This window comes from Chelonus insularis, unplaced genomic scaffold (assembly GCF_013357705.1).
Source record: "Chelonus insularis isolate UGA/USDA-ARS -01 unplaced genomic scaffold, ASM1335770v1 contig_324_pilon, whole genome shotgun sequence".
In the NCBI taxonomy this organism is placed as follows: Eukaryota; Metazoa; Arthropoda; class Insecta; order Hymenoptera; family Braconidae; genus Chelonus; species Chelonus insularis.
In genome coordinates, this window is record NW_023276494.1 from 867975 (window position 1) to 893315 (window position 25341).

The following is a 25341-nucleotide window of genomic DNA, read 5'->3' on the forward strand; positions in this document are numbered from 1 at the left end:
TTATCTCTGCCTTCGTTTCACAGTCTATATAATAGAAAAAATTCTTACCTTAGTGTTATATTTGCTTTTGTTGACCTGAATGGCGTACAACGCAGATATTGAATTTTTATCAGCGTAATGATTCAGAAAAGGATATGCAGAGAATATAATAAAGAATGCAGAGCAGCTTTATGATATTTTATATTCTTCTCTGCTCTCTGCAAGTGCAGCAATGATGACAACGACAAAGACTCAATCGTATCAGTCTGTGAGGTGCACGTAAACCCAGATATATTTATTTGTGGATAATGCTCTCCCGCGACGACAATCTTAATTAACAAAAGTAAATGAATATTTAAAAAATGCTTCAAGTGTTATTTTATGTACATTGTATAATAATAATAAAAATAATAATATGCGATGAATATGCAAAAAATATTCTGTACAATTGTAAAATTGTAAACGTTGAAATATATTAATTCATATAATGAAATTAATTATATAATTATTTTATAATATTTTTTTATTTTTTCTCTTTCATTTGTCATATGAATAGTAATATAAATATTTCTATTGTGTCAGCGAACGTGCCACTGTAAGATGTTCAGAGCTTCTATATCAGAAGAAATATGTTATCAATTTAAACATTTTATTACAGTTATGTATAGTATAAAAAGTAACCGCTTAAGTTTCCTGAAACAGTCTCGTGAAAGCACTCGAGCTCTTTCATTCGCGAAGTTTTTACAGAATAAATATGGGCTCTTTTGTTAGTTATTTTCTACGTCGTGAAGATCAGATTCGTTTAGAAAATGATACCGTCAATTCAGAAACAGGTTTCTCATTAAGACAACAAAAAATGATGAGAAAATCATGGGATCAGTATATTCGACCAAATCTTATTGATGTAGGCGTTGAAACCATGCTCAGGTATGAATACCTCTTTCTACTGATATAATACTACTTTGGATTTCAATAGCTATTATTATGTTAAAGGGTGTGTGATGATCAGTTTTATTAAAAACAAAGCATATTAGCTCTTAATGTTATTAAGATAATTATTTATCTTTGAATGAAAATAATTAATTGAATTGATGAAAACGAAAATATTTTCAATCTTTGTGATTAAAAATAAACTGTAGCTAATTTAAATTTAATAAAAATTATTCAAATTGTGAACTAATTTTATGAAATTAATATTTAATTTAATTATTTCTCAAATTATTTTTTTGTCAACTTTAGTTTATTTGACGCTTATCCAGATATCAAACAAATGTTTCCTGACTTTAAAGACTTGCCCAAAGATCAATTGAAAGGAAATAAAAAATTCCACGCTCACTGTCAAATGATTATGAGCACTATTAATAATGCCGTTGACGCATTTTTAAATAATGATATCCAGCTGTTCACGATGATACTAAAAATGACCGGAGAAAGACACGCTAAACGATCAAGTGGAAAAATTACTGCTGATCACTTTAATGTAAGCAACAATCGTATTCTTATTGGGCTTGATTAAAATTTTTATTACAGAGTTAATATGTAAAACTAATAAATAATAAAAATTATTGTAGCGTGTAAAAGATCCACTTACGGCTGTCTTAAAAAAAAGAATGAATATTACCTGGAAATTGATTAGTGATAACCAAAATGATGACAATGTCATTAAATTGTGGGCTCGAGCTCTAGACCAAATGATTCAGATAATAAATAGTGGTATTGATGATTATAAAAATAATATTTAGTCATTCATCTGATTGTCTGTTTCTGATGTATTAATACTAGTGCTTGCATCAGCTTTGCTGTAAAGTAAAAGTTTTTCTTCATTTATATCATCAGTTTCATCATCATCTTCTTTTTCCTTTGGTATGATTTTCTTTCGAATACATGTATCTTGGTTACATATCTTCGTTGCCTTTGATCGCTTTCTTTTAGCATAAAAATACTGCTTGCAACGATGTATAATTAACATCATCATCAAAACTATCAAACAGACATATGAAACACCAAGCACTATCATTAGAAATGTATCTACTGTGTCCAAAGCATCAATCTCGGGTTCTTCAGAAATTTCATCTATTATAAAATACCTGTAAAATTTTATGACATAAAAATCAGACACCGTTATGCAAGAATAATTATTTTATGAACATTGCATGAAAAAGACAGTAACAAGGAATTTTGTTGTATCAGACTGTACTTAGACTATAATTTAATAACAGAAATATATATATATATATATATATATATATATATACATAATTTTAGTAAACTTATGAATTTAATTAAATTTTTTGTTAAAAAATAATAAAAATAAAAAAGTTCATAAAATTTCTTACTGAGTTTTATTATCTGTTTGCCCTAGTTCCTCGAATGATTTGTCAATAGACCTAACAACATCTTTACCAAGTTTTTGAAATACTATTTTGCTTAACCAATCTGCTAAATCTTTGCGATTTAGTTGGCGAAGTCGCAGTACCAAATCTGCATGAGTTTTTCCTCTTCCTTCTGTTGGAGAAGTATTCCAGTGAAGAAGATGTTGAAAACATGGAATATCTTCATGTACTTTTCTAACTTCAAAAAATATTGATTATCATTATTAACTTTTCTATAAGTAAATTTAATAATAAAATTTTTAGATCAATAATTTACCTGCACCCGAAATATCTTTGGGTAAATCATAAGATGTATAATGAAGAGCAGCTATCAATCGACGACACTCGTAAGGATCTAAATGAATAGCTAAATACTGGAGTTCTCCAATATTTACGTCTATTGTAGAAAACACTTCAACTATTGTTAGTAAAATTTTTATCATAAATGGTAATAAATTAAATATATTCATTTTCGAATGGAATTAGTAACGATTGAATAGCAATTCATTGTTTCACAATTTTATACATTGAATATAAAAATGAAGTAAGTATTCAATCAATATAAGAGTTATCATTTATTTCTCTTTTGTTTACGTTTCTTTTTACAACAAGCACAACAACCAATAGGTGGAGTCATTTCCCTTGCAACTGATAGTTCAACATTTTGTATACCCCTGTCAACATAGTCTTCAGATAATGATCTTGCTCGATTCTGTAGCATTGATGTAGTAACTGCTGGTTTAGTTCTTTTAAATTTCAACAATCTCTTTCCTTTTTCTATATCTTTGTCAGAAGTTCTATAAAAATCAAATTATTAATTGAAAAATGATATTTCATTGAGAAAAATTTTTCTCTACCTATTAAACAGAATTTTGTAGCATATTATTTAAAATAAATCAGAAGTGTGATGCTAAACTTTGTGTGTCATTTAATATGAATTATGTCACAACTTTTGATCAATGTTAAAACTGTTAATTAATGAAATTAGAATAATTTAATTAAGAGTTAAAAATTTATAAAGTTCTCATAAATAACCTAAACTTTGCATATAACACTTGATCTACTATTACGTTTAATCAATGAAACCTTTTTGATAGAAATAATTTAAAGTGATATTAAGTTAAATGTAAAAAAAAAAGCAATAAAACAAAGTTATTTTGAATTCCTAATCAGTGCACCAACGGAAAATACTACAAAAGTTTACAGAATACGCCATCTGCAACTCAACTGTAATCGAGAAATCAGATGATGCGCAATCAGTAAATAATGAGATCATCCACTACGGATGTTAGTGAAGACTTAAACTGAATCATTTATGTTTTTGGATTAAAAATAACTACTTTTCTATTGAAATATCTGTTTAAAAGTTTTCTATATAATTAAACTATCTCGATTTAATGTCAAGTGTTCATATGATATCTTGGCAAAAATTTGAGCAACTTTTATAAATAATTACGTTTTTTTCTTCCTCCAAAAAGAACAGCAGCGACTTAGTGCTACAAGTCTTTTTCGAAGACAAAGAGTACAAAAACATGTTGCACAAACTGTAAACACCATGATAATAATCAGGATTGGTAAAGAGATTGTATATTTTTCATTAAATTTTTCTTTCCACTTTTCGATAGTTCTTGCATCGACAAACTTTTTCTTATGCTTCTTGACATTACCACGCTCATCTCTCGGCTGTGTTATTTCAGTTTTATCATCCGGATCTAGAGGAATAAAACTAACAAAATCATCAAATAAATTTTGATTACTTAATTTTAAAATAAGAGAACAAAGATTACTGTTCAAATGGTGAACTCTCTTCGGTACTTTTTTCTCCTTTTGTTTTTTCTTTTATTTCTTCAGAATATTTATCAAAAATATTAAGATTACCATTATTCTTTTTTAAAATGTTGTCTAATAAATTAAGGTCTGAAGGATTTAATTTTGATTCCAATATTGCTTTTGATTTTGCTTGTATATTTATCATTGGATTCTAAAATAAATAAACAGTTAATAGATAAATATTTGAGACAGAATAGTGAATTACTGTTAAAAATTAAATACAAGTGTAAAAAATAAAAACACAATAGCCCAAAGCATTGGAATACTTGTAAAAGGTTATAAAATTACACTTGAAAGAATGATATGATATGAAGTTCATAAATAGAAATTCAATTGTTATACGTTTGACGTTAGTTTGTATAAGTTAATGGCATTTTGTATAATTATACATGTTTTGCAATGAAATTTGTATCTTATTTTTATATTTTAACAATATTTTTAATACAGGTTTGTTCTAGAATAAGTTTAAAAATATTCTTAAGTAATACACAATTAATTTTTCTTTATTAATTACATTCTATTTTTTAATTAAATAAATTTTATTGATAGAGAACATGGAGAATTCAAGGTTTAGCAGACTTCAACCCAGCAGAACTAGAACACTTGTCACGAAAATTACATCCTATAGAGTGTATGGAACTTTTAGAGTCAATATACTTGAGAACTCCAGCTTATGTGGTAAAAGATGGAAAGAATGAGAATTCAAGGATTGAACTGACTCAAGAGGATTGCCGTCTTAAATTAGAGCAATGGAATCGTATGTTTCCAGGTAGAACTTTATACTTTACATTCGTTTTCTCCTGTACAGCATTTAATATGATAAGTATCTAAAAAATTAAAAAAAAACTTTTTCAAGGAGACAACAATGAACAAGCACGTGCTCATGTGGTTAAAAGTTTAATTCACATTGGTCGAACAGATTTAGCTAATTTTATCAAAAGAAATAAAAGATTAATACGGATATTAAACAATTTTATCAAGCCTGGAGATTTATATTTGTACAATAAATATTTACCCAAGAGGTACTCCAAACGTTTGCTATCACAATTTAGCCCAGAAAGAGAGAGTAATGATGATGATAATTTAAAAAAAAATCAATTCTATGAAAAGCAAGTAATTGTAAATAATTCAAATTCCAAGTCAAGTATAGACAAACATCTAATTAAAAAAGAAATAGCCAATTCAAAAAATATCAAATCTAAAGAACTGTCAACAAGCCAAAATAAATTTCAAATTCGTGCAGCAACTGTGTCTGAGTAAGATTATTTATTGATTTGTGTATATCTTTTATTACTAGAAGAAAGTAAAAAAATAAGAAATTTTTTTTATGATAAGACATGATTAAAATATATATTATATACAAGACATTTTAAAATTATTAAATAATTTTTTTAAATATTGAAATTAGATTTATTTTAGAAAATTTATTGCTCTTAAATATTACACTTTATGATACTACAATTATATTAGTTTAATTATTGAAAATTTCTAAATGAGTTATTAGTAATTGTTTTATATCAATTTTATATTAATTATAGCATTAGATAAGAAGCTGATAATGAATATTTAAATTCTCGATTCATCTACATTGTAAAAATATTTAATTTTAATAATTATTATTACGAAAGTTTTTGCTAGTTTTTTGATAATTAAAACTATCAAAATTAGATTTTATACGATTTAAATACTAATTAACATATTTTTATTTCATGATCATCATATACCGAAAAAACTAATTATTTGATATTTATGATTTTGTTTTATTTAGAGATTCAAAAAAATCAAATTCCGATGAAGTTTCTGTTGCCCATTGGTTGATTATATGTATTGGTGTGTTGTTAGTGGTTTTAGTGGTATTAATGATTTTATCTCTTGTTTTCCACTACAAAACGGGGAAAAGAATATTGAATGCTTTTATGAGTAAAGGACGATGTGATCCTCGATGTAAAGGATATGAATCTTTTTCGAGAGAGAGTGAAAGTGAATGGATAACTGATATAACACCTCGTCGATGGCGAAGAAGTTCATCAATTCCTTCATTGACATTGTCTACAGCATCTACTCCAGAAAGAAAGCCCTCTAAAACCCAATCCAAAAAAAACAAAAAAAGTATAGATGAAAAGAAAAAATTTGAAAAAGCAATAGCAATAGATAAAAAGAAAATAGAGAAGAAAACAAGTAAGAAAAAAAAGAAAAGCTTGGATGAGGATACAATGACGTTAAAGGAAATGAAGAATATTGCTGATAACTGTGGTTACATTTTACGGAAAGATAGACCTGATTGCAAGTGTTGCAAGTGTTCAGTTTCTAAAGGTATTTTTTATTTATTTATTCATTATTATTATTATTATTATTATTATTATTATTATTATTATTATTATTATTATTATTATTATTATTATTATTAATAATATTAATGATTCTAGTAAATGAAAATATTTAAACTATTCATTTTAGGTAACATTCTATGTCAGGATGATGCTTGCCGTTCTCGCAGAATAAAAAATCTGGAAAACCTATACTTTAATCAACTCCGAAAAAAATCAACAGCACAAAAATTGAACACAATGAAAAAAAAGGATACTAAAGCTAAATCAAGAAAAGAAAAAGATCAACGTAAAAGACTCAGCTCAACAGAGACTCTTACACAGGAAAGAAAAGATTCAAAATCAAGCACACCAAGAACATGTATCAGAGCATCATTTTTTGGAAGTCCAAAGAAAAGAGATTCTTCATTGAAAGAAAGATCACCTCCTAGAGAAAAATTATCACCTAAAGAAAAAAGTCCTAAAAAATTATCAATGGAGCCTTGCACTAATGAAACCTGCGGTACAAAAACTTCACCAAGAGCATCCGTAGACTCAAATCAGATCACCAGACGCAGCAAATTCTTTTAATATTAAAATAAAAATTAAACTGTGAATATTTTGGTATAATATTTGGTTAAATAAGCTAATCTAGTGAATAGAAAGAACCTGTAGGTCATTGTCATCACCTCGAGACCTTGAATTGACTTTAAAGAGCTAAAAAATGAAGAAAAAGTGAGACAACTAATTTTAAAGCAAAATATTTTTATAAAAGAATTTTTGAAAACATGAACTTGATATCATTGGTTGATATATGTCAATGTAGAGAGTAAATGATGAGTTGTGCAATAATATTGATGGTATCTGCGTGATTTTATTGCACTTATACTAATAAACATCCGTCATTGTATATAATCAATGCTGAGACCTTGTGTTACCACAGAATTGAGTAAAATGAAGTACACGATAGTCATATTGATGTTTTTGGCTGCAATGTCTCAGGGTAAATTTCTTGTTTTTGTAATAATGAGTTTATTTAAAGAATTAAACTAGCTTTGATTATAGAAGCTAAATAATTTAATGGTATATCAGTTGTTTATTTATTAATAAATAATAAAATTTATTATTATTTTTCAACAGCTCAAGAAGATGATGAAAACATGCTACAAGTGGTAAAAAATTTCATAGAAGGTGCCAGAGATTTTCCTGTACCAATTAAATTAGCGAGAGATGTATTTACTCAGGAACTCGTTGAAGCGATCGTTAATTCCGTTGAAACAATGTTGACAAACCTCATTCTGGAATATTATCAACAGGTAATGTTTGCTTTTGTTTTGCTATTAATCTTTTTATTCATGAGTCATAGCTTTATAACAGTCACATTTTAGTTGTGGTTTATAAATAACCATTTCCTAATTTTACAAATTTCTTTTCGAATCACATAAAATTCATATTTTTATCGATTTAGATTTCTTTATTTGGTGAAATAATATTTACCGCTGAAATTTTTTTTTTTCTGATGATTCAAAAGAAATAATCGTCATATAAAAAGTATAATTATTGATCATCATTGATTCAATAGAATAATCTAGGCATTATGGAGTGATTGTTTTTTAACTTTAATTAATTCAGAAACTTTTTCACACCCTTTAGTTGACAAAAAATATTCAATTTAAATGTAACAACATATTCATTTTCATTTGTCAACAACATCAGTTCAAATAATTATTTTAATTTTTTAAAATCCAACTGGAAACCAAATCGATTGTAGGGATTTAGAGCAAAAAATTCAATGATTAGAGACATGGAATCAGCAACAGAGCGTTTAACAGAACCATTTCCTGACATTTCAACTATAGAAGGTAGTTTAATACAAGTTACTTGGCTACTCGAGAAACTTTTAAGCTGTATACCAGGTAATGTGATGATTAAAAGAAGAGGATTACTCGAACTTCCGGTAAATGAAGGACACGTTATTGTTCATCGTGGAAACGAAGATTTACCGAGAATTTTCCTCAATTTAGCAGCTCTTCTTGATAGAGATCTTGCAAGTATCCACAGTCTTATCAACGACATTTATCTTGCTGGGTGGCAAAAAGCAAGACTCATTGCATTGAATAAATTACAAGATCTATTCAGGAATGATCTTTTGAATAATATTCTACGTTCTTTCGCATGTGAAATGAGAAAAATTGATATGAATGAAAAATATATAAAAAATTATGTACAAAACGTAACATGGGACAATTATAAAATACTAAGTGGAAGAATTAATGTAGCTCGACAATCATTAGAAAATTAATATACTTATTTATTTTATTTTAAAACTAAAACTGGTGTATTTATAATTGTTTACGAATATATACGTATTTATTTAAATAGTTGATTACACATTTTTTGAATTCATTTTAATTATATTGATAACTATTTCATTTATTAAAATGAGTAAAATTTTTAGTAAATGTAAATCCAGTTTTTTTTTTTTCGATAAAAATAATTTCTATCTAACCTAAAATACTAACTCAATTTGAATTGCAAGTTTGTAAACAGATTTTTTAATGAGTCAATGGTAACATTTAAAGTTAACTTTAAGTATTGCTAACACTCAGTGGCAAAGAGAAATTAAGTGAATATTGAAACATAAATTGTGATTAAGATTGTGCTTACAGCTCAACAAAATTTTTTATCGGCAAGTATATTATTTTTGAACTTTCAATCAATTTTTAAAGCATCATATATTTTATAAATTAATTTTGAATAATATTTCTACTTAAATAAAGTTTTTTCTAATAATATCAATTAATTTAATTGAACAAATATTCATATCTACTGATAAAAGTATGGAGTAAAAGAATACAGAATTTAAACAAAAAAAAATATAGGTCATTATTCTGCATCATCAAACTGTCCTTCTACTGGTGTAAACGGTCTATATTTTTTATTACCAATTTTCGAAGCCAAGATTTCTCGAATGCGCCGAGGATGAATATCAGCTGGACAAAATTGCATTTTATCCTGCATAATATAAGCTTCTCGTTGATTAAGAACTTTAGGAGGACCAAATGGATCAAAATCATCTGAACTATCATATTCTGTATTCCAATTATTTTGGCTTTGATCACTATTATATCTGAAAAAGTATATTATGAAAAAATATAAAACAGAATTATTTTAAAATATCCATATTGTCCCAATTAATGAAAAAAATATTAATACTAACGAGCTACTCTTATTTGAATCTGAAGAGATGTGTTCATGGAAAGAAGAATTTCGACTTTCATCTGAAGTAGCTTGAATAACTCGTGGGCCTATGCTTCGTAACTTCAAATCATTGTTGTCACTTCCTAATTGGTTCCGTAAGCTTTCATATGATGCAGGTAGCTGCATCAAAATAATAGATTGAATTAATGATATCATTCAAATATTGATTGTGAATATATTTAATCTAAAGTGGCGATCATTAAAATTTTAAGTAGTCGATATTGAAAACAATGTATTGTAATATAATATAGTTTAGTATGTAAAATTTATATTTACTCTATTAGTAGAATTTTTCATATAGGAATAACTTGATACATTTTAAAAATAATTACCTGAAAGTTATTGGTATTGATTGTATTCTGTTCTAAATCTAGACCTTTTAAAATGATTAAAGTTGAATGAAATAGATTTGGTAGATCTGTTATATAATTACAGTACAAATCTATGTATTCTATGGACTTTAAATAACGAATTGATTCTGGTAATGAAGAAATACTATTATTAGGAGCACTAATTATTTTTAAAGAACCCATGTAACCTATATTTTCTGGTAACATCATTAATGAGTTGTTATCAATTATTAAAATTTCCAAACGCTTTAAATTAACAATTTCATCTGGTAACCAGCTTATGGAGTTATCTTGAAGTTCAAGTTTAGTGAGATTGAGAAAACTCCCAATTGTTTTAGATAATACAGACAATCCAACTTGATTGATTTTTAATTCTCTGACATCCTTTGGATTATTGAATTCTTTAGGAAATGCTGTAAAACTATTTTCAAGATAACGGCCAGAAACATTTCCAATTCTTAAATAGTTTACAGATTCAATATTCTTGAGTATTATTGATAACAGTCTATCATTTAAGTAAGATTGCTCCAAATTTAGTTTCTTTATTTTAATTTTTCTTTTAGCTGGATGAATTGTTATTACTTCAAAACAAGTGTACTCAAAATCAATTACATCATATTCAGTGATATCATTAAAGAATAACCATCCAGGAAAGTTTGCTTGTACTAATCCATTATTTCTGACGTAAAGCTCTTTAAGTTTTTTACTAAAAATTCTACCGTTTAAGGACATACCCTCATTTTTAGACACATCAAGTATTTTTAGATTTGCAAGACCTCTCTGAATACATCTAGGAATGCATTTAAGTTCATTTTTTGAAATATCTAAAACTTGTAAATTTTCTAATTTTTTACAGTAATCTGGTAGACTTTTAAGTTTATTACCAGAAATATTTAATATTACAAGATTTGTTAAATTTGTTATTTTACAAGGAAAGTCACTCAGACCATTATTAGCTATACTAAATTTTGTAATAGTAAGCATTTCACTTATTGCTTTAGGAAGATGAAGAATCTGATTATCATCTAGAATCAAAGTTTTTAATGCTGTTAATTGGAGTATAGTTGGTGGTAATTTAATTAATTTGCACTGAGTTAGATCTAATTCTTGTGTCGTTTTCAATTTTTCAATCATATCTAAATCCAGAATAATATCATGTCTTGAATGTAGAGTCAGCAATGCTTTGAAAATTTTCATAGACTCTGACAGAGGCTCACTTTCAATATTAAAATTACGGTTACGTTCATAGTTTCTATTTCTTTTCTTATGATTATTATTATAGTAAATTGTACTTTTTCTTTTATCAGGCTTCCTGTTTTTTTGATTTTTTTTATAATCCATGATAATTATTAGTTACTTATAGTTAAAAATTAATAAATAATTATGTATCACAGTTAATAATAAAATAACTTTAGAAACGAATAAATTAAAAATGGTGGGAAACTATTAATACGGGTGCACGTGGGCCAAACGATTTTATTCGCAAAATGATTTTATTACAGTAGTATTGGATTTGTTTTGAATTGTGAGAAATCAATGCTGACGTCACCCGCAAAATATGTGAAATAAAATCTGATATCGACTGGGTATTATTGTGTATACCGATTATAGGTAATACATCAATTCACGGATAAAGAAGTTGCATCAACTGCACAATTAAAAAATATAGTACCGACAGTTATTGTTACGTTGAAATTCAAAAATTCGGTTGATCCGCGTCTATCGTATTTTTGTTGTTAGTTTAAGTACTTTTCAAAGTGTTATTCGTAATATTATGTTAACTATTATTGAGTAATTAATTTACTTAATTGTTACGTATAATAAAACAAGTTTTTTGTGTAAAAACGTATATAAAATAGAGTTCGCGTCCCATATCAATTTCTGGTCTCAAATTGATCTCCAATGGCGATCTCCAAAGGTTTGTTGTTCCAATTAGTTTTTTATGTAACTTAATTTAAAAGAAAAAAAGGATAAGAGTTATTTAAAAGGACATAGGTTTAATATGAATCAATAATAAATATGTTGAAATACAAAAATAGTATTAGTTATTAAGCGTAGGAATAGTATTTGTATATATGTATATATTTCATTAATATCATAGCTCAAAAAATATATACAATTAAACATTGCTCACGAGTAAATATCATTCGTAGCAGTTGTTTAACAATGTATACATATATAAATATACATTATATTTCAATATATATATATATATGATATACATATAACAGAGAAAATTTTTTAAGATTTATAATATGATTTATTTTTCAATAGTGGTTTAATTAACTTTCGACTTATTTCTTTCATCAGTAAAATTAATTCGATTTCTAACTATTTCAAATATCCGTCAAAAATTAATTTTACAATTATATAGTCGATAACATGGTCACATATAAAATTTAATTAGTCATAAAATAATCTATGTATTATGCTTAATGGACGATTCTTTATGTATATAGATATAAACATTACTTCACGTCAGTTTTGAAGTACATATACAGCACTATTTTTTTAATTATATGTATAATTGGCTGCATTAATCATTTCTTTAACTCTCAGCTCGACTCTTGACTCTCAATAAGTAATATATTTGCTTCTACATCTGTGTGTAACTGATGAAAAAATATAAATTAATTATATCATTAAGATAACAATAGTGAACATTGAAAATTATAAATTAAAATTCAAACAGAGACCATAAACATGATTTTATTAATTTATTTTTTAGTTTCCCTCAGAAAAACGTTGAAAAGTATAGTCAAGATTATATTTAAACTTTTTTTTCTGTTATAAATACAAAATATATTCAAAATCATTCTCAGATTCTCGCGAGCTCACTCTTTTAATCTCTATCTTTCGCAAAGTTTAAAATTATGCAACGAAAGAGAAAGTATTAGCAATTCTAACTATATAATCACAACCACCATCAGTGAACCTTGCAAGAAGCATTGGTTAGCCTCATTCCTCTGGAATGTTGAGAATGTTTCAAACAAAATATATTTTAAACAATAATATTAATGGATAAGTATCGTTTGAAATAATTACACAGACCTTTTTTGTAGATATAAATGTTCTAACTAGCAGAAAATATTTCAAATATTCTTTATCCAATTGTATAGTTTGATCAAATTTGTTCAAAACTCAATTAAATAGTATTTTTATTTATCTTGTTTTCAATCATTTGAATGAGGATTTTTTTTTCAAAGTAAAATATATCTATGTAATTACAATAATTTTAAGTTATTTAATTATTCAAAATGAGTTTAATTCATTGAATTCTGATATCAAGAATCGACTGAGAATTTAGTTTAATTTTTCATGATAATGAAGTACAACATACGCGCTTAATAATTTATATAATTAACCCATTAATTTATAATTTTTTCAAATACGTCGCATAGTCGAGTAACGCATTGAAGATGAAATAAATGAAAATCCAATTAAATTAATAACACAATTATAAATAAACTTCATCTATCAACAATATTTTGAATATATATAACGAAAAATATTGGATCTTTATCAATCGACACTTGTTCGAGACAAAGTCATAATAAATTGCGAAGATAAAATTTTTCTAAATATTATTATACGTATATATAAATTCATATTGAAGTCTCATAAAGGATCTAATCACACACAAGGCACACCAATGACATTTAACTTTTATTTTAAACGTAAAATTCATTTCTTCATTTTAAAAACTTTGTATGAACGTAAGAAACTTATAAATAAAAGTTATAAGAGACGAGAATGATAAAGTTTGAGCCAGCAACAGAATTTTAATACGAAAAAAATTATTCTATCACAGTATCGCGTTTGAGGCTGAGCCCATACCTTCCTATCTCGTCGTTAGATCCTCTTTTCTCATTTATATATTATTTATAATATATTAAAAACATTCATAACGTACCAAACATCGTTATCTTTCCCATATATTTCCATATTAAGCTTTTATGAGATTTTAATTGCATTTTTTTAGTATATAAAAATCATTTGATAATAAAACTTCAATCGAGTCTTTCTGCACTCTCTCATAATATCATAAAGTAATAGTGCCATTTTCGTTTATAAGTCATCAAAAATTAGTCGAAATTATTTTATATTATATGTTTAAAACATAATATTTAGTGTACGTTTAAAAGTTTTTGTTTCATCATTTAAACATAATCGTATACACCAATAGTTATAATTTTTTTATTTATATATCTTTAGTTTCTTATTTAGGTATCTTTCTTTTTTGTTTAAGCAATTTTTCACTCATTTTTTTACGATGATTATTCCATCTATTTTCTTCCTTTTTGATTAAAAGTTGGTTTTTTGTTAGTTATTAACTAAGGTATCCTGCGTTCAAGATCTTCATGAAGAAGATTATTGTTATTAGCTTCGTGCATTGATGCTGGAGACGCTTCTTCAGGCTGTTCTCCACCACTTAATTCAAGTTGTCCCGTGCTATCACCACTGCTTGATCCACACTCCCCATCAACAAATCTAAGTCAATAAAGAATAAAAGTCTAATTAATATTTACAAAGTATTTATCACGCAATAACGATAAAGATAATTTAAAATTTTTTTTCTTTCTCTTTTTTTAATTTTTAACCCGCGCTTAAATCATATCGTCTGACGATTGTAACTTATTTTCGTTGCCTATCGTTTTTATTTGTCGATAAATTTATATCAGAATTTATCACCCACTAAAAAACTTTCAGGATGTATAAGTACAGTTAATTTAATTTAATATTAAAAAAATATTCTTAATTAGATTCAAACATACACAATTTAACTGATAATGATTGTCATCTGTTAAATTTTAATTATTTGGTAACAATTTATCAAAACTTGAATTCAATCATTTTATTTGAATGGTTTTTACAATTGTTCAAATATTTATTAAAAATGTAGATTGTATTTTTCAATTAATTAAGAATTTTTTTTTTCATCAATTTTTCGTTATACTTAAAATAAATTTTTTTATGCAGTAATTAATTGTTTGAAACATTTTCTTGAGTTAATTAATTTAACACAAAACAAAAAAACAGTAGAAAAATAAATATACAATTTCAAAGTAAAAATAGTGAAAATATATAATTGAATATAGAGAATATTGGAAGTTTGTAAATAAAAATTTAATTAGTTAAACCTGAAGGTAAATGAATACCTTTTTATAATTGAAATAGAGTAAAATTTAAATAAAATAGTTGTGTCAAAAATTCTTTCACGATCATCGAATGGTAATAGAAACATGGTATTAGCGGTAAATTGAAGGCAAAAACACGTTAAAGCCAACAACTCTAGCAAAATTCTACGTGGTCTGCATAATGATATTTAGTATACTAACGTCAGAATATTTTTTAATACGTTAGCCACCTGTGTACATCACATTTACTTACATTATTAAACTGAATGTTGAAATATCAGTGAAAAATTTACACGATTAAAAAAAATCCAATATATAAATGACTTGGATAACAATTGCTTATCTCTTCTGACGTAATACTTCAGCTGGTCATGTTTTTTCATAATATTTAATTTCAGTAATAATGATATAAGAGAGAGAGAGAAAAGGAATCTGATTCAGAAAAAATAGTTTAATTATCTGTAAGCAGATGGTATAGTAATAATAGGAATTACAAATAAAAGGTGTTATTTTATAATCGTGTTGACTTACGTGTAAGGTTGCTCTTCTCCGCGCATCTCACATATGACATTCGTCAAAGCCATGATGTAATTTTTAGCAAGCGTGAGTGTTTCTATTTTGCTGAGTTTCCGTTCCATCTTGACATGTGGTATAACTTCTCTGAGTTGCTGAAATGAATGAAACAAATAAATAATAAACTTAATTAATTTGATATCAAGATTTAGCGAGATAATAATATATTCAACTAAGGGAATCCCATGAGGGAATAATGTGACCGATCGCAAGACGTGATCGGTCAATCGGATGCTCTTCAACGATTGTAGGCATTGAAATAGTATAAGTGAATAGCTCGAGACCTCTATAGAGGAGTTAGCCCGTTAACCTGAGGTAAATAATTATCATCGGTCGACGTCAGGTGTGCCAGCCACTCCTCCTTCACCTCTCGCTGCGTTTCCATAGCCCGCGGTCATCGCTACGGGATTCCTCGGAGCGAGAGGTAAAAGAGAAACAAAGAAAGAAGCGGGAAAAGACGTTCAAGGACGTTGATTAATACCTCGAAGGCATCGTTGAGCGAATGCATCCTCATTCGCTCTCGCTCGTTACTCTCCAATCGTCTAAGGTTTCTTTCACGTGCGGATATACCACTTTTCCGTCTTCTTGTCGCTGGTGGACCACTACCACGATTTCTTCTCTTTGCTTGCTTTGGACTCTGTTCACTACCACTGCTGTCGCTCTCCTCTCCCACCTGATGATATCAAATTCAATCATAAGTTTATTTATTATCACTTTTAAACCTTATTAATATTCGCATATGCTTATAACAAAGTCTCATCAACACTCACTTCGCCACCAACAACATGATGACGTCCCCTTTTTCCCGTTATCGAGTCCACTGAAGCGTCGTCTAAATCGATATACATTTCCTGATCAATGTAATCCTGATCACTGCCCGATAATCTTTCCAAACTTCGCATTATCTTGCTACCCTCCCACTAGCTTTGATCAAAGTCTAAAAAATTTCAAAAAATTATTTTAATTTTATTAGAAAAAATTCAATCACATGTTGTTCAATCAATGAATTCTTCATTAATCTTTGATTAATTGAATTGCAATTGCCTACTATTATTTGGTTCTTATTTTTACACATTATTCAACAAATAAATAAGCAGTTTATTGATATCACTGTGTACAATCGTATGTTTTTTACGCCAGCATGTGCAGTTACATAAAAACATCAATTAGAATTAAGATAAAAAGTCGAAGTAGTATTTAAAGCTTATTATTATTATCAGTTTGGCTACTCTGAAAGAGGTAAAGCGAGACAGAGTGTGATAGACGTGACGTCGAAAATGTTAAAACAAGTGTTTCAAATACTTAATTCCCAGGTGAAAAGAAGAGCCCATACGATATTAATATTTTTTTACTGTAACTACTTTGTTAATGTCAGTGATAATTTTTTAAAATCTAGCTCATTAAGAAATTTAAGGCTTATTATATTATATTAAACAGTATGTTGGATATTTAGTTTTTATTGAAAAACACCTTAATGTCAAAGTCATCAAAAGATAGGAAACTATAAATATATAGTGTCAATTTTTTAATTGATTTAATATTTGGATAATTGTATTCGAAGAAGTATATTTTGATTTATTGGTCATGACAGTAAAGAAACTTATTTAAAGTTTTAAAATGGCAATACTATTTCTTTAATATTCTAATTATTTGTTTTAATAGTTATACTACGATAAAACAAGGCGATAAAAAAAATAATAAATTAAAAAAAAAAAAAAATTGTTCAAGGCTTTAGTTTATCGGTTAAATTCTCTCTTACGATGTTAATAATTTAAACTTAAACTCTCGAACGATTTGATAACCTTCCTAAGGTAAATTTATCATCAACTCTTTGTGGATATCTATGCATGACTGTAGATATATGTTAAGTGTCATTATCATTGTCTTGACGACAACAACATTTTAACGGAAAAATGCAAATCTTTGAATTTTTCATAATTCCATATAAACTTCATAAACAATGTCAATGATTAGTTTTTAGAAAATAATTAAGATAATAGAATGAAAAAAAAGATTTAAAAAACCTTTCGATATCTTACCTATTGGTTTATACACTTTGCAGAAATAATTACTTGTTATTTCCAATGATGATAATAATTATAAGAATAAATCATATGAATTCTGGTAAAATCACTGAATATAAGAACATTTGTGTTTTTGATAAAAACAAAAAAAAAAACTTCCACTTCACTGTCGTAATTTTTTTTGTTATTTTTTATTATAATATTTTTTTAACTGCTCGAGTTTAGTCAACTGGTAATCCAAATGTTTGTGCTACAGTCTGTTAATTAATTAGATCACGAATTTCTCATTTTATCACACGTATTTCACAATTAATCCTCGGAATCGTCCATCGATTCTTCGTCGTTTAATTCTCCGCATCGCGGCAACATTTAACGCAGCACTTTTGGTATTCTTTTAATCATTTTTTGCTTTTTTTCTTTTTCTTTTATTATTCTATTGAATAATAAAATTGAATAGTAATGTCTCTGCTACTGCCTGAAATAATAAATATTTTTATTATTACTTAAATATTCAATGTACATTAATATTTTTGTCGTAACAAATCATAAAATAATAAATAATGAATTGTTCTAGATTTCATAAAAATAAAAATAATCCAATATATTTAGTATCAAAATATTAGTAATCTCTTTTAAAAACATTCTCAATAAAAGATAAATTGTTTAAATATTTTTTTTTTATTTATTTCAGGATTTATATATTTTTATTAAACAAATAGCATTTGGTGATTTTATTGAAAAAGTTTGTTTAAATATTAATATTAAGGGGTACAAAGTTAAATAAATATTTCCAATCGGTATTAAAAAAAAATTATTAGATTCAATTTTATTGAAGACGTAATGCTATTTATCTTCAAACATACAAAAAATAATGTTTTTTATTTGATGATTTTCTTTTTGAACTCTGCTTATGATACGAGTAAGGAAAGAGAGAATAGCTAAATAATATATAAGACTTAATGTTTTGTCATCATGAAATATACAGGGAATTCCCGAACGTGTGAATATCTCGTTTAAATCCCACGAAATAAAAAAATCTCACACTCAAGAATGATGACAATTATTTACATTCGCAAAGAATCCCAAGTTTATAATTCACAATCTATATATGAGAAATAAATAAACAATAATAGCTAACGTCGACAAATAAGTGTTTATGATTTCAATTGTGGTGTTTTTTTTTCTTCTTCTTTTTGTAAACCGAAAAATTGATGTCAGTTATGTATTTTAATACTGTGTTGTTTTATTTAGATTGTTTAATGTTTGTAGAAAGTAATACAATTATCCAAAAGGACTTAAAACAAAATTCATGAACATTAAAACACGTGGATGCATTAAGTAGAGGAATTTCAAAAGAATTAAAATGTCTTCGTGCAGGAAGACTGGCTGTGTGTACCGTTACCCGGACTCTGAGAATTTCTAAGTAATACAAAACAATAATTTGATTAAAAAAATAATAATAATAATAACTAGTAACAACAAAAAATCATTTCTTATAAATTCAATCACAATTCTATTTTCCTTTCTCATTCTTTAGATTTTCATACACAAAAACACTTTTGAATTGATGATGCTTTACCCGAAATCTTATCCACTAGTGTTAGTTATTAATTCCAAAATGTCTGTTCCGAAAAACTGAATTTCTTCTCAAGTATAATAAATATTTTTAATTATAATTCACGCGTATTTATAATTGTTTCTCATTGAATAGTCAAATTGATGAGTTGTACAATTGAGTTCAAACCAAGTGGAAACAATTTACCAAGCAAGTTCTCAACTGGAAGAACGCCCGCTACGGACTGACTATAACTGTAAACGACTACTTGTCGCCGGTTTCCCTCGTTCCCCTTCTACTCGCCATGTCTGTGGCATGGTATCGCCTGGAGCTTCTCCCACCTCCGGAACTCTGTTCTCCCTACATTGGAACCTGTTTCAAACGTGTTACTATACTCGCTTTTATACCTCCATCTCTTCACCTGCAACCAAACTGCCGAGACATTTATTCCTCTTCATCCATTATTTGATGAATTTTTCTTTCATTTATCTTGATGGATTTTTATTTTCTTCTTCCATCATCGTATCGTTGGGTTTTTCCAATTTTTATCGAATAAAATTTCATTATATACTGTTTATTCGATTGAACAACTGCGTTAATGTAAATCTAGTTATTTTTTTCTCCTTATTTATAGGAAATTAATAATGTTTATGAATATCTGATCGTTCGACTACGTAGATGGAACTAATGTGGCATTTTATTTTTTTTCCCATTTTTTTCTTCCTTTTGAAACCAATTTCAGGAGCAATTTTATACGTAAGTTCTTTGAATTTTGATTATTGACAGTTTATTTTAATTATTCGTCTGGAATTCATACTGTTATGCCTGTTCATTAACATATTTTTATTGACGTCAAAGGATTAACGATGATAAAAATTACTTGAAAGTGAAATTAAATTCAAAAATAGCATTTAAAATATTTATATAAAATTTTTTTTTTAATTCAAAGAAGTGATTGAAATCAAGAGATCTTAATGACAAGCATAAGAGACACTTAAATTTTTCATCAAATAGTCGTTTTCGATTCTTGTATTCCGATTGAAAGATTATTCGATAAAAGGTGATTAATAACATTAATCAGGGCCATTTTTTTCATATCTTTTAATTGATTGTCTGTTTTGTACATAACCATTGACCAATTATTTTAATATTCATTGCAAAAATGATTGAAGGAGAGTCATTGCATCATACCATTGATATATATTTCGATGATATTAGTCGATTATTAAACTATCGTTGTGGTTCTTCAATATTTTCATTGACAAATGTCAGATTTTATTCTATAATTGAAGCAATTGCGCGGCAGGGAAGTGTATATTGACTGGTTCGTTAGTACTTTTCTTCATGCTGATGATACGATACATCGAATGGAAACAAATGTCATATCAACATGAGATAGTAATTTGTGTATACTTAGATAATGCCAGACCTTCTGCTCGATGAATTCGATAACCTGAATTTCCGATATATCCATTTGATCCACATGTGTGTTTGTTGATATGTATATGAGTCTTTCAAAGACATTCAGACTGCTAGAATCATACAGACACGCAAGATATGCTTTGATATGTATACATGATTTTTTTTTTATTTCTGTTTCATTTTAATGTAGACAATTATATCTTCAATCTATTACTGAGATATATTTTATCATTTTTTCCGAAAATAAATAACAATCTCTAGCAACATGAGTCTTTATTATTATTGTTGGAAATTTTATTGATTGTATCTGGAACATAAATTGAATTAAATCATTTATTAAAGATGCTTTAAATGTAATTTTCCAGCTTTTTTTATCATGTAAAATAACTGATCAGATAAAAACAATCGGGATTTGATTTTTTTTTTTAATAAGCTTTTACAGGAATTGAATTTGATTCTCTGAGGAGAATCAGAATTGGAAAAAGCATCCAAGGATTTCTCAAGTAGTTTACTAAACAATAGTTTCATTTCATTTTGGAATATTTTTCATTCAATTATATAATATACATTTATTTAAATATTATTATAAATATTTAATATGTGATTTGCAATTCCATTCATGAATCACACAAATAATGAAATAATTTACTTCCAAACAAAAAGAAACTAAAAATATTATTTTTCTCACTACGAGATAAGAAGGTTTAATTCTGATTAATTGATTGCCCAATCCAATCATGACATTGTCATTCAATAATTAATAATTACTTTTTAATTACTGGAAGGAAATAAAAAAAAAAAATCTTTTTAATGTTATTTTTTTGTTTTTTCACACTAACTGATATATAAAATTGTATGACCTTAATCGTATTTCTCTGGTTATGATTATTTTTTAGTATCTAATCCTATTTTATTTGCGTCCCTCGTGAACTTGTCTGACCACGAAGATCGCTAGAGCATAACTTATAGCAGTGATAATTGGTTCAAATCTTTACATCCGTGAGAGAATGACAAAAATGAATGTTCCGGTTTAAGGTAGTTTTCCAAGTATTTAACATTTTGTTCCGTTCTAGTTGAAGTTAAGAATGAATATATATTTTTTTTTTTAATTGTTTGCAACGATGGAATGCGAAAGTTTGTCGAAGTTAGAGTTTTCCGGGAAATTTAACGCACGCGGTTACAAAGTAGGAGATTATGCAAGTAGCGAAACCTCGTGAGTTGCTGTAAGATTTTTAGTACCTCTAATTTTATTTTTATTCATCAATTATCATTTTTCTTTTCTAAAGTTTTATATGCATTTAAGCTCACATCATAATTTTAAATACTCAATTTCCCTCCTTCAAAAGTATCGTAGATGAAATTACATAGGTAATACCAATCGGCCATAATTTTCAGTGACGTTTCATTTAACTTTAAAGACCGAAGCAATGAATAAATTTTTACATCCATAAAAGTACTTATAACTTTTATTTCAATTTTGCTATTGCCTCCAAACTGTTGAATATTACCGCCTTGTCAAAAGAGGATTTTTAAGATTTACATATTTTTCATCATAGTTATTAAATATTATTTAAAAGTCATTTCATATAATTAAAAAATATTTTCACAATAGGGCATCTACAATTATTATAAAATAAATCATTGCTATAAAATTTTTTTTTTGCAAATATACATGTGAAAAATTTTATAGCAAAATAAAATTTAAATTTTAATTGAAAATTATAAAGAAAGTATGAGAGTAAAAAAATAAAAAATTACATCAATATTTTATTTCACTAGTATACACGTATATGAGTAACAAAACAATACATAAATATGCGTGTTCACATTTGCCAAATGATGGTGATTGTTTGCAAAAAAAATCAGATATCTTGATTGTTTGAAATAACTTGTCTGATCTTATTGAGATATAAGAAAATATTTTGGTGCAAGTTTCTCAAGCACTGGAGGTTTATATTATGAAGATATTTAAAAAAAGGTAACTTGGAGCAGAAAATATGTAGAAGAAGGGAATAAAGTGATCTTGACTGACGTGTGTTCATTTTTCTCGTTGTCTTGTAACGAATTCAATAATCTCAAGTATCTTACTACTGAGATATATATATACATACTCACGATTCATATATTTAAATGACAACTCTCTTTTTCTCATCACCTCTACAACTCTTTCACTTTATAATCGTTATCTCTACTTTCTACGCACTAAAAAAATGTTGCTCTCACGCTTATAATAATTAATATACACAAGTTCGTATAGCACCGGGCTATCTCGAATTTTTTATCAAAAATAATTAGTGCGTGAAGGCGACTACATTCCAAGGGTGACTCGGGCTATGAAGAAAGTGCAGTCAACGACGGCATATAATGCATAGCGTTTACATGCGCAAAAGCCTCGAGTTGCTTTCAATCCACGTAGATCAGGAGAGGTGAAGAGAAGGGAAAATCTAAGACTTTTTGTCGTGCCTCCTATGGAGCGCGAGCGTGCTCACAATCGGTACCGATGCATCGCATATGAGATCCAACGTATATCGTGTGCATAACCACGCTTCTACTTGAAGAAAAATTATGAGATCCTCACGTTGATATCCGGACGCGTCGGAGCGACGAAAGGGAAAGTTTGAGTTCATCGACATTGTTAGGCTTAATAACCTTCTCTATTTTATTTTATTCTTTTTTTCTTCTTTTATTCATTTCATCGATTGAAAATTCTTGCTAATTTATTTCAAATACATGACAAGTTTCGATGTTTCAATCTTTTCATTTAATTGATTGGTTGTTGATGAGAATTGGAAAATGTGATTGATTGATTATGATTTTTACAAATTCTTTTACAACCATTTTTATAGCTGTGACGAGTAATTAAAATTACTTATAGACTCGCAGTCATTTATTTTTCATTAGAACTTGACAGAAGATAATTTTATTAATTAAAGCATGTATAAATAATGAAATAATCATGTAAAAAATTTCTTTTTTGAAATCAGTTTGATGTATAGAAATGAATTTTAGTTTCTTCAATATTTTTTATCATGTTGATAAAAATTTATTACTGTGATTAGAAGTCCAACAAAAGTTTAACTTGATCTTAATAATTATTTGATGATTCATTGATTAATGTCAATAATTGTTTTAGGAAAATTTTTGTAGCGTATTTTGAGAATTAATTTATTTTATTTTAGATCAACATTTTCTACTGTTGAAAAATTTACAACTTATTTAGGAAAAAAAAGTTTTTTATTTTTGGAGTATTTTTATACATAATTCATGATCTGAAAAAAATTTTTTCATTCAATTCATATTAAATAGTAGCAGTTTTATTCTTTTTTTCTGTCTTAACTGCAGTAAAATATTTCACTTAAATCGAAATAAATCCTCAAATTAATAACATAATTAGCAGAAGCAAAAAATTATGATTCTTTTAGACTTGTTTTTTTGGGCTGATTTAAAAAATTGTGACATCATTGTTTAGTTTTCAATTAATCTTATTTATTTTTATTACTTTTTTTTCACTTCATCGAATAAACCAATTGAAATGAATATAATTTAATTATTATCGAATTAATATTAAGCTGATTATCTATTTCAGTGGTTATTATATTCATGATTTCTTATCTTTTTGTTCTTGAAAAAATGTTCAATCAATTAAGAAACTCTCGTGATGTTTTTATTATTTAATCGAACGATTTTTGCATCCATCATTTGAAGTTGGAGTTTTTAAATGTCTGAAAAGTTCAGGGTCATTTAATCGATTAATGAATTTTTTGATATTCTGTAAATGATTGTTCAACACTCGTTAAAATGCAATAGTACTACACATCATTGTTTAAATTTATTTTACGTTGAGTATTTTTTTTTTTCTTTCTTAACTTCTTAACTTAAATTTGTGTTTTAAATAAAAATGAAATGAAAAAAAATCTGTTCAGTATTGTCAACACGTGTATTACTTGACTATTTACACCAATTAGCAAACCGGAACGAATATTTTTGCGACTCAAATATTTCACACAATATATGTTAGTTAGTTATAATTATAAAGAAGGTTAGTAGCAATTAAATATTAATACGCATTACATCATGATACATCATTTACTACAAGGAGATCGACCTAAAATAAAATACATTTAAATATCAAGAGGCATAATTAGGTCCAGAAGTGCTTCAATTAAAATAAAAATAACAGTAAATCTTACCGGATTTCTAAGCTAAATATTAAATTACTGTTTTTTTTTTTTTTTTAAATAATAATAAGATTAGAGATAGTACAGTTGGACATCGAACCGTTTCAAGTTTTCTCATTTTTCTTTTCTTTTTTTATTCTCTTTGTATTCGCCTGAATTATCTACTGTCAGATCTTCAAGCATTTTCATCATAACACAAACCTTTTTATATAAATTTCGAGTTGAAATAGTTAATTCATTTTCGGGGATTGACATTTAGGGCCTTCAGTTCATTCAGGTAGGTTTCGAAATTGACCTATTTTGAGATCATAAGTCTAGAAAGTCTGATAGGTCTTAGATACCCTTGAGGTTCC

General features: G+C 27.0%; 6 protein-coding genes across 8 annotated transcripts; 2 read left to right on the forward strand and 4 right to left on the reverse strand.

The window, feature by feature from the left end:
- The first annotated feature begins 526 nt into the window (after positions 1 to 526).
- glob1 (globin 1) lies at positions 527 to 2166 on the forward strand. Its single transcript, XM_035081548.1, has 3 exons — positions 527 to 906; positions 1219 to 1459; positions 1551 to 2166. The coding sequence occupies exons 1-3, from the start codon at positions 734 to 736 to the stop codon at positions 1719 to 1721; spliced, it is 585 nt and encodes a 194-aa protein (XP_034937439.1). The 5' UTR covers positions 527 to 733; the 3' UTR covers positions 1722 to 2166.
- Positions 2167 to 2311: 145 nt separating this feature from the next.
- Positions 2312 to 2794, reverse strand: LOC118065876 (uncharacterized). The gene is made up of 2 exons (XM_035081435.1): positions 2629 to 2794; positions 2312 to 2550 (listed from the first exon to the last, which is right to left on the reverse strand). The coding sequence occupies exons 1-2, from the start codon at positions 2792 to 2794 to the stop codon at positions 2312 to 2314; spliced, it is 405 nt and encodes a 134-aa protein (XP_034937326.1).
- A 128-nt stretch (positions 2795 to 2922) lies between these two features.
- On the reverse strand, positions 2923 to 4198 carry LOC118065877 (uncharacterized). The gene is made up of 3 exons (XM_035081436.1): positions 4139 to 4198; positions 3808 to 4077; positions 2923 to 3148 (listed from the first exon to the last, which is right to left on the reverse strand). The coding sequence occupies exons 2-3, from the start codon at positions 3906 to 3908 to the stop codon at positions 2923 to 2925; spliced, it is 327 nt and encodes a 108-aa protein (XP_034937327.1). The 5' UTR covers positions 3909 to 4077; positions 4139 to 4198.
- Positions 3640 to 8866, forward strand: LOC118065985 (uncharacterized). 2 transcript variants are annotated; one of them, XM_035081650.1, is made up of 7 exons: positions 3640 to 3925; positions 4731 to 4950; positions 5038 to 5437; positions 5950 to 6494; positions 6639 to 7490; positions 7628 to 7803; positions 8259 to 8866. In XM_035081650.1, exons 2-5 carry the CDS (start codon positions 4815 to 4817, stop codon positions 7076 to 7078), a joined length of 1521 nt encoding a protein of 506 aa, XP_034937541.1. In that variant the 5' UTR covers positions 3640 to 3925; positions 4731 to 4814; the 3' UTR covers positions 7079 to 7490; positions 7628 to 7803; positions 8259 to 8866. The 2 variants fall into 2 exon arrangements, with proteins under 2 accessions (XP_034937541.1, XP_034937540.1); XM_035081649.1 differs by lacking the exon at positions 3640 to 3925 and adding an exon at positions 4549 to 4628.
- On the reverse strand, positions 8867 to 11407 carry LOC118065986 (leucine-rich repeat protein soc-2 homolog). Its single transcript, XM_035081651.1, has 3 exons — positions 10081 to 11407; positions 9708 to 9868; positions 8867 to 9617 (listed from the first exon to the last, which is right to left on the reverse strand). Exons 1-3 carry the CDS (start codon positions 11293 to 11295, stop codon positions 9374 to 9376), a joined length of 1620 nt encoding a protein of 539 aa, XP_034937542.1. The 5' UTR covers positions 11296 to 11407; the 3' UTR covers positions 8867 to 9373.
- Positions 11408 to 12851: 1444 nt separating this feature from the next.
- On the reverse strand, positions 12852 to 19746 carry LOC118065987 (protein dimmed-like). Of its 2 annotated transcripts, none has more exons than XM_035081653.1 (6): positions 19596 to 19746; positions 17849 to 18308; positions 16580 to 16746; positions 16291 to 16482; positions 15768 to 15904; positions 12852 to 14589 (listed from the first exon to the last, which is right to left on the reverse strand). In XM_035081653.1, exons 3-6 carry the CDS (start codon positions 16709 to 16711, stop codon positions 14433 to 14435), a joined length of 618 nt encoding a protein of 205 aa, XP_034937544.1. In that variant the 5' UTR covers positions 16712 to 16746; positions 17849 to 18308; positions 19596 to 19746; the 3' UTR covers positions 12852 to 14432. The 2 variants fall into 2 exon arrangements, with proteins under 2 accessions (XP_034937544.1, XP_034937543.1); XM_035081652.1 differs by having other exon boundaries at positions 19413 to 19646.
- Positions 19747 to 25341: the final 5595 nt, after the last annotated feature.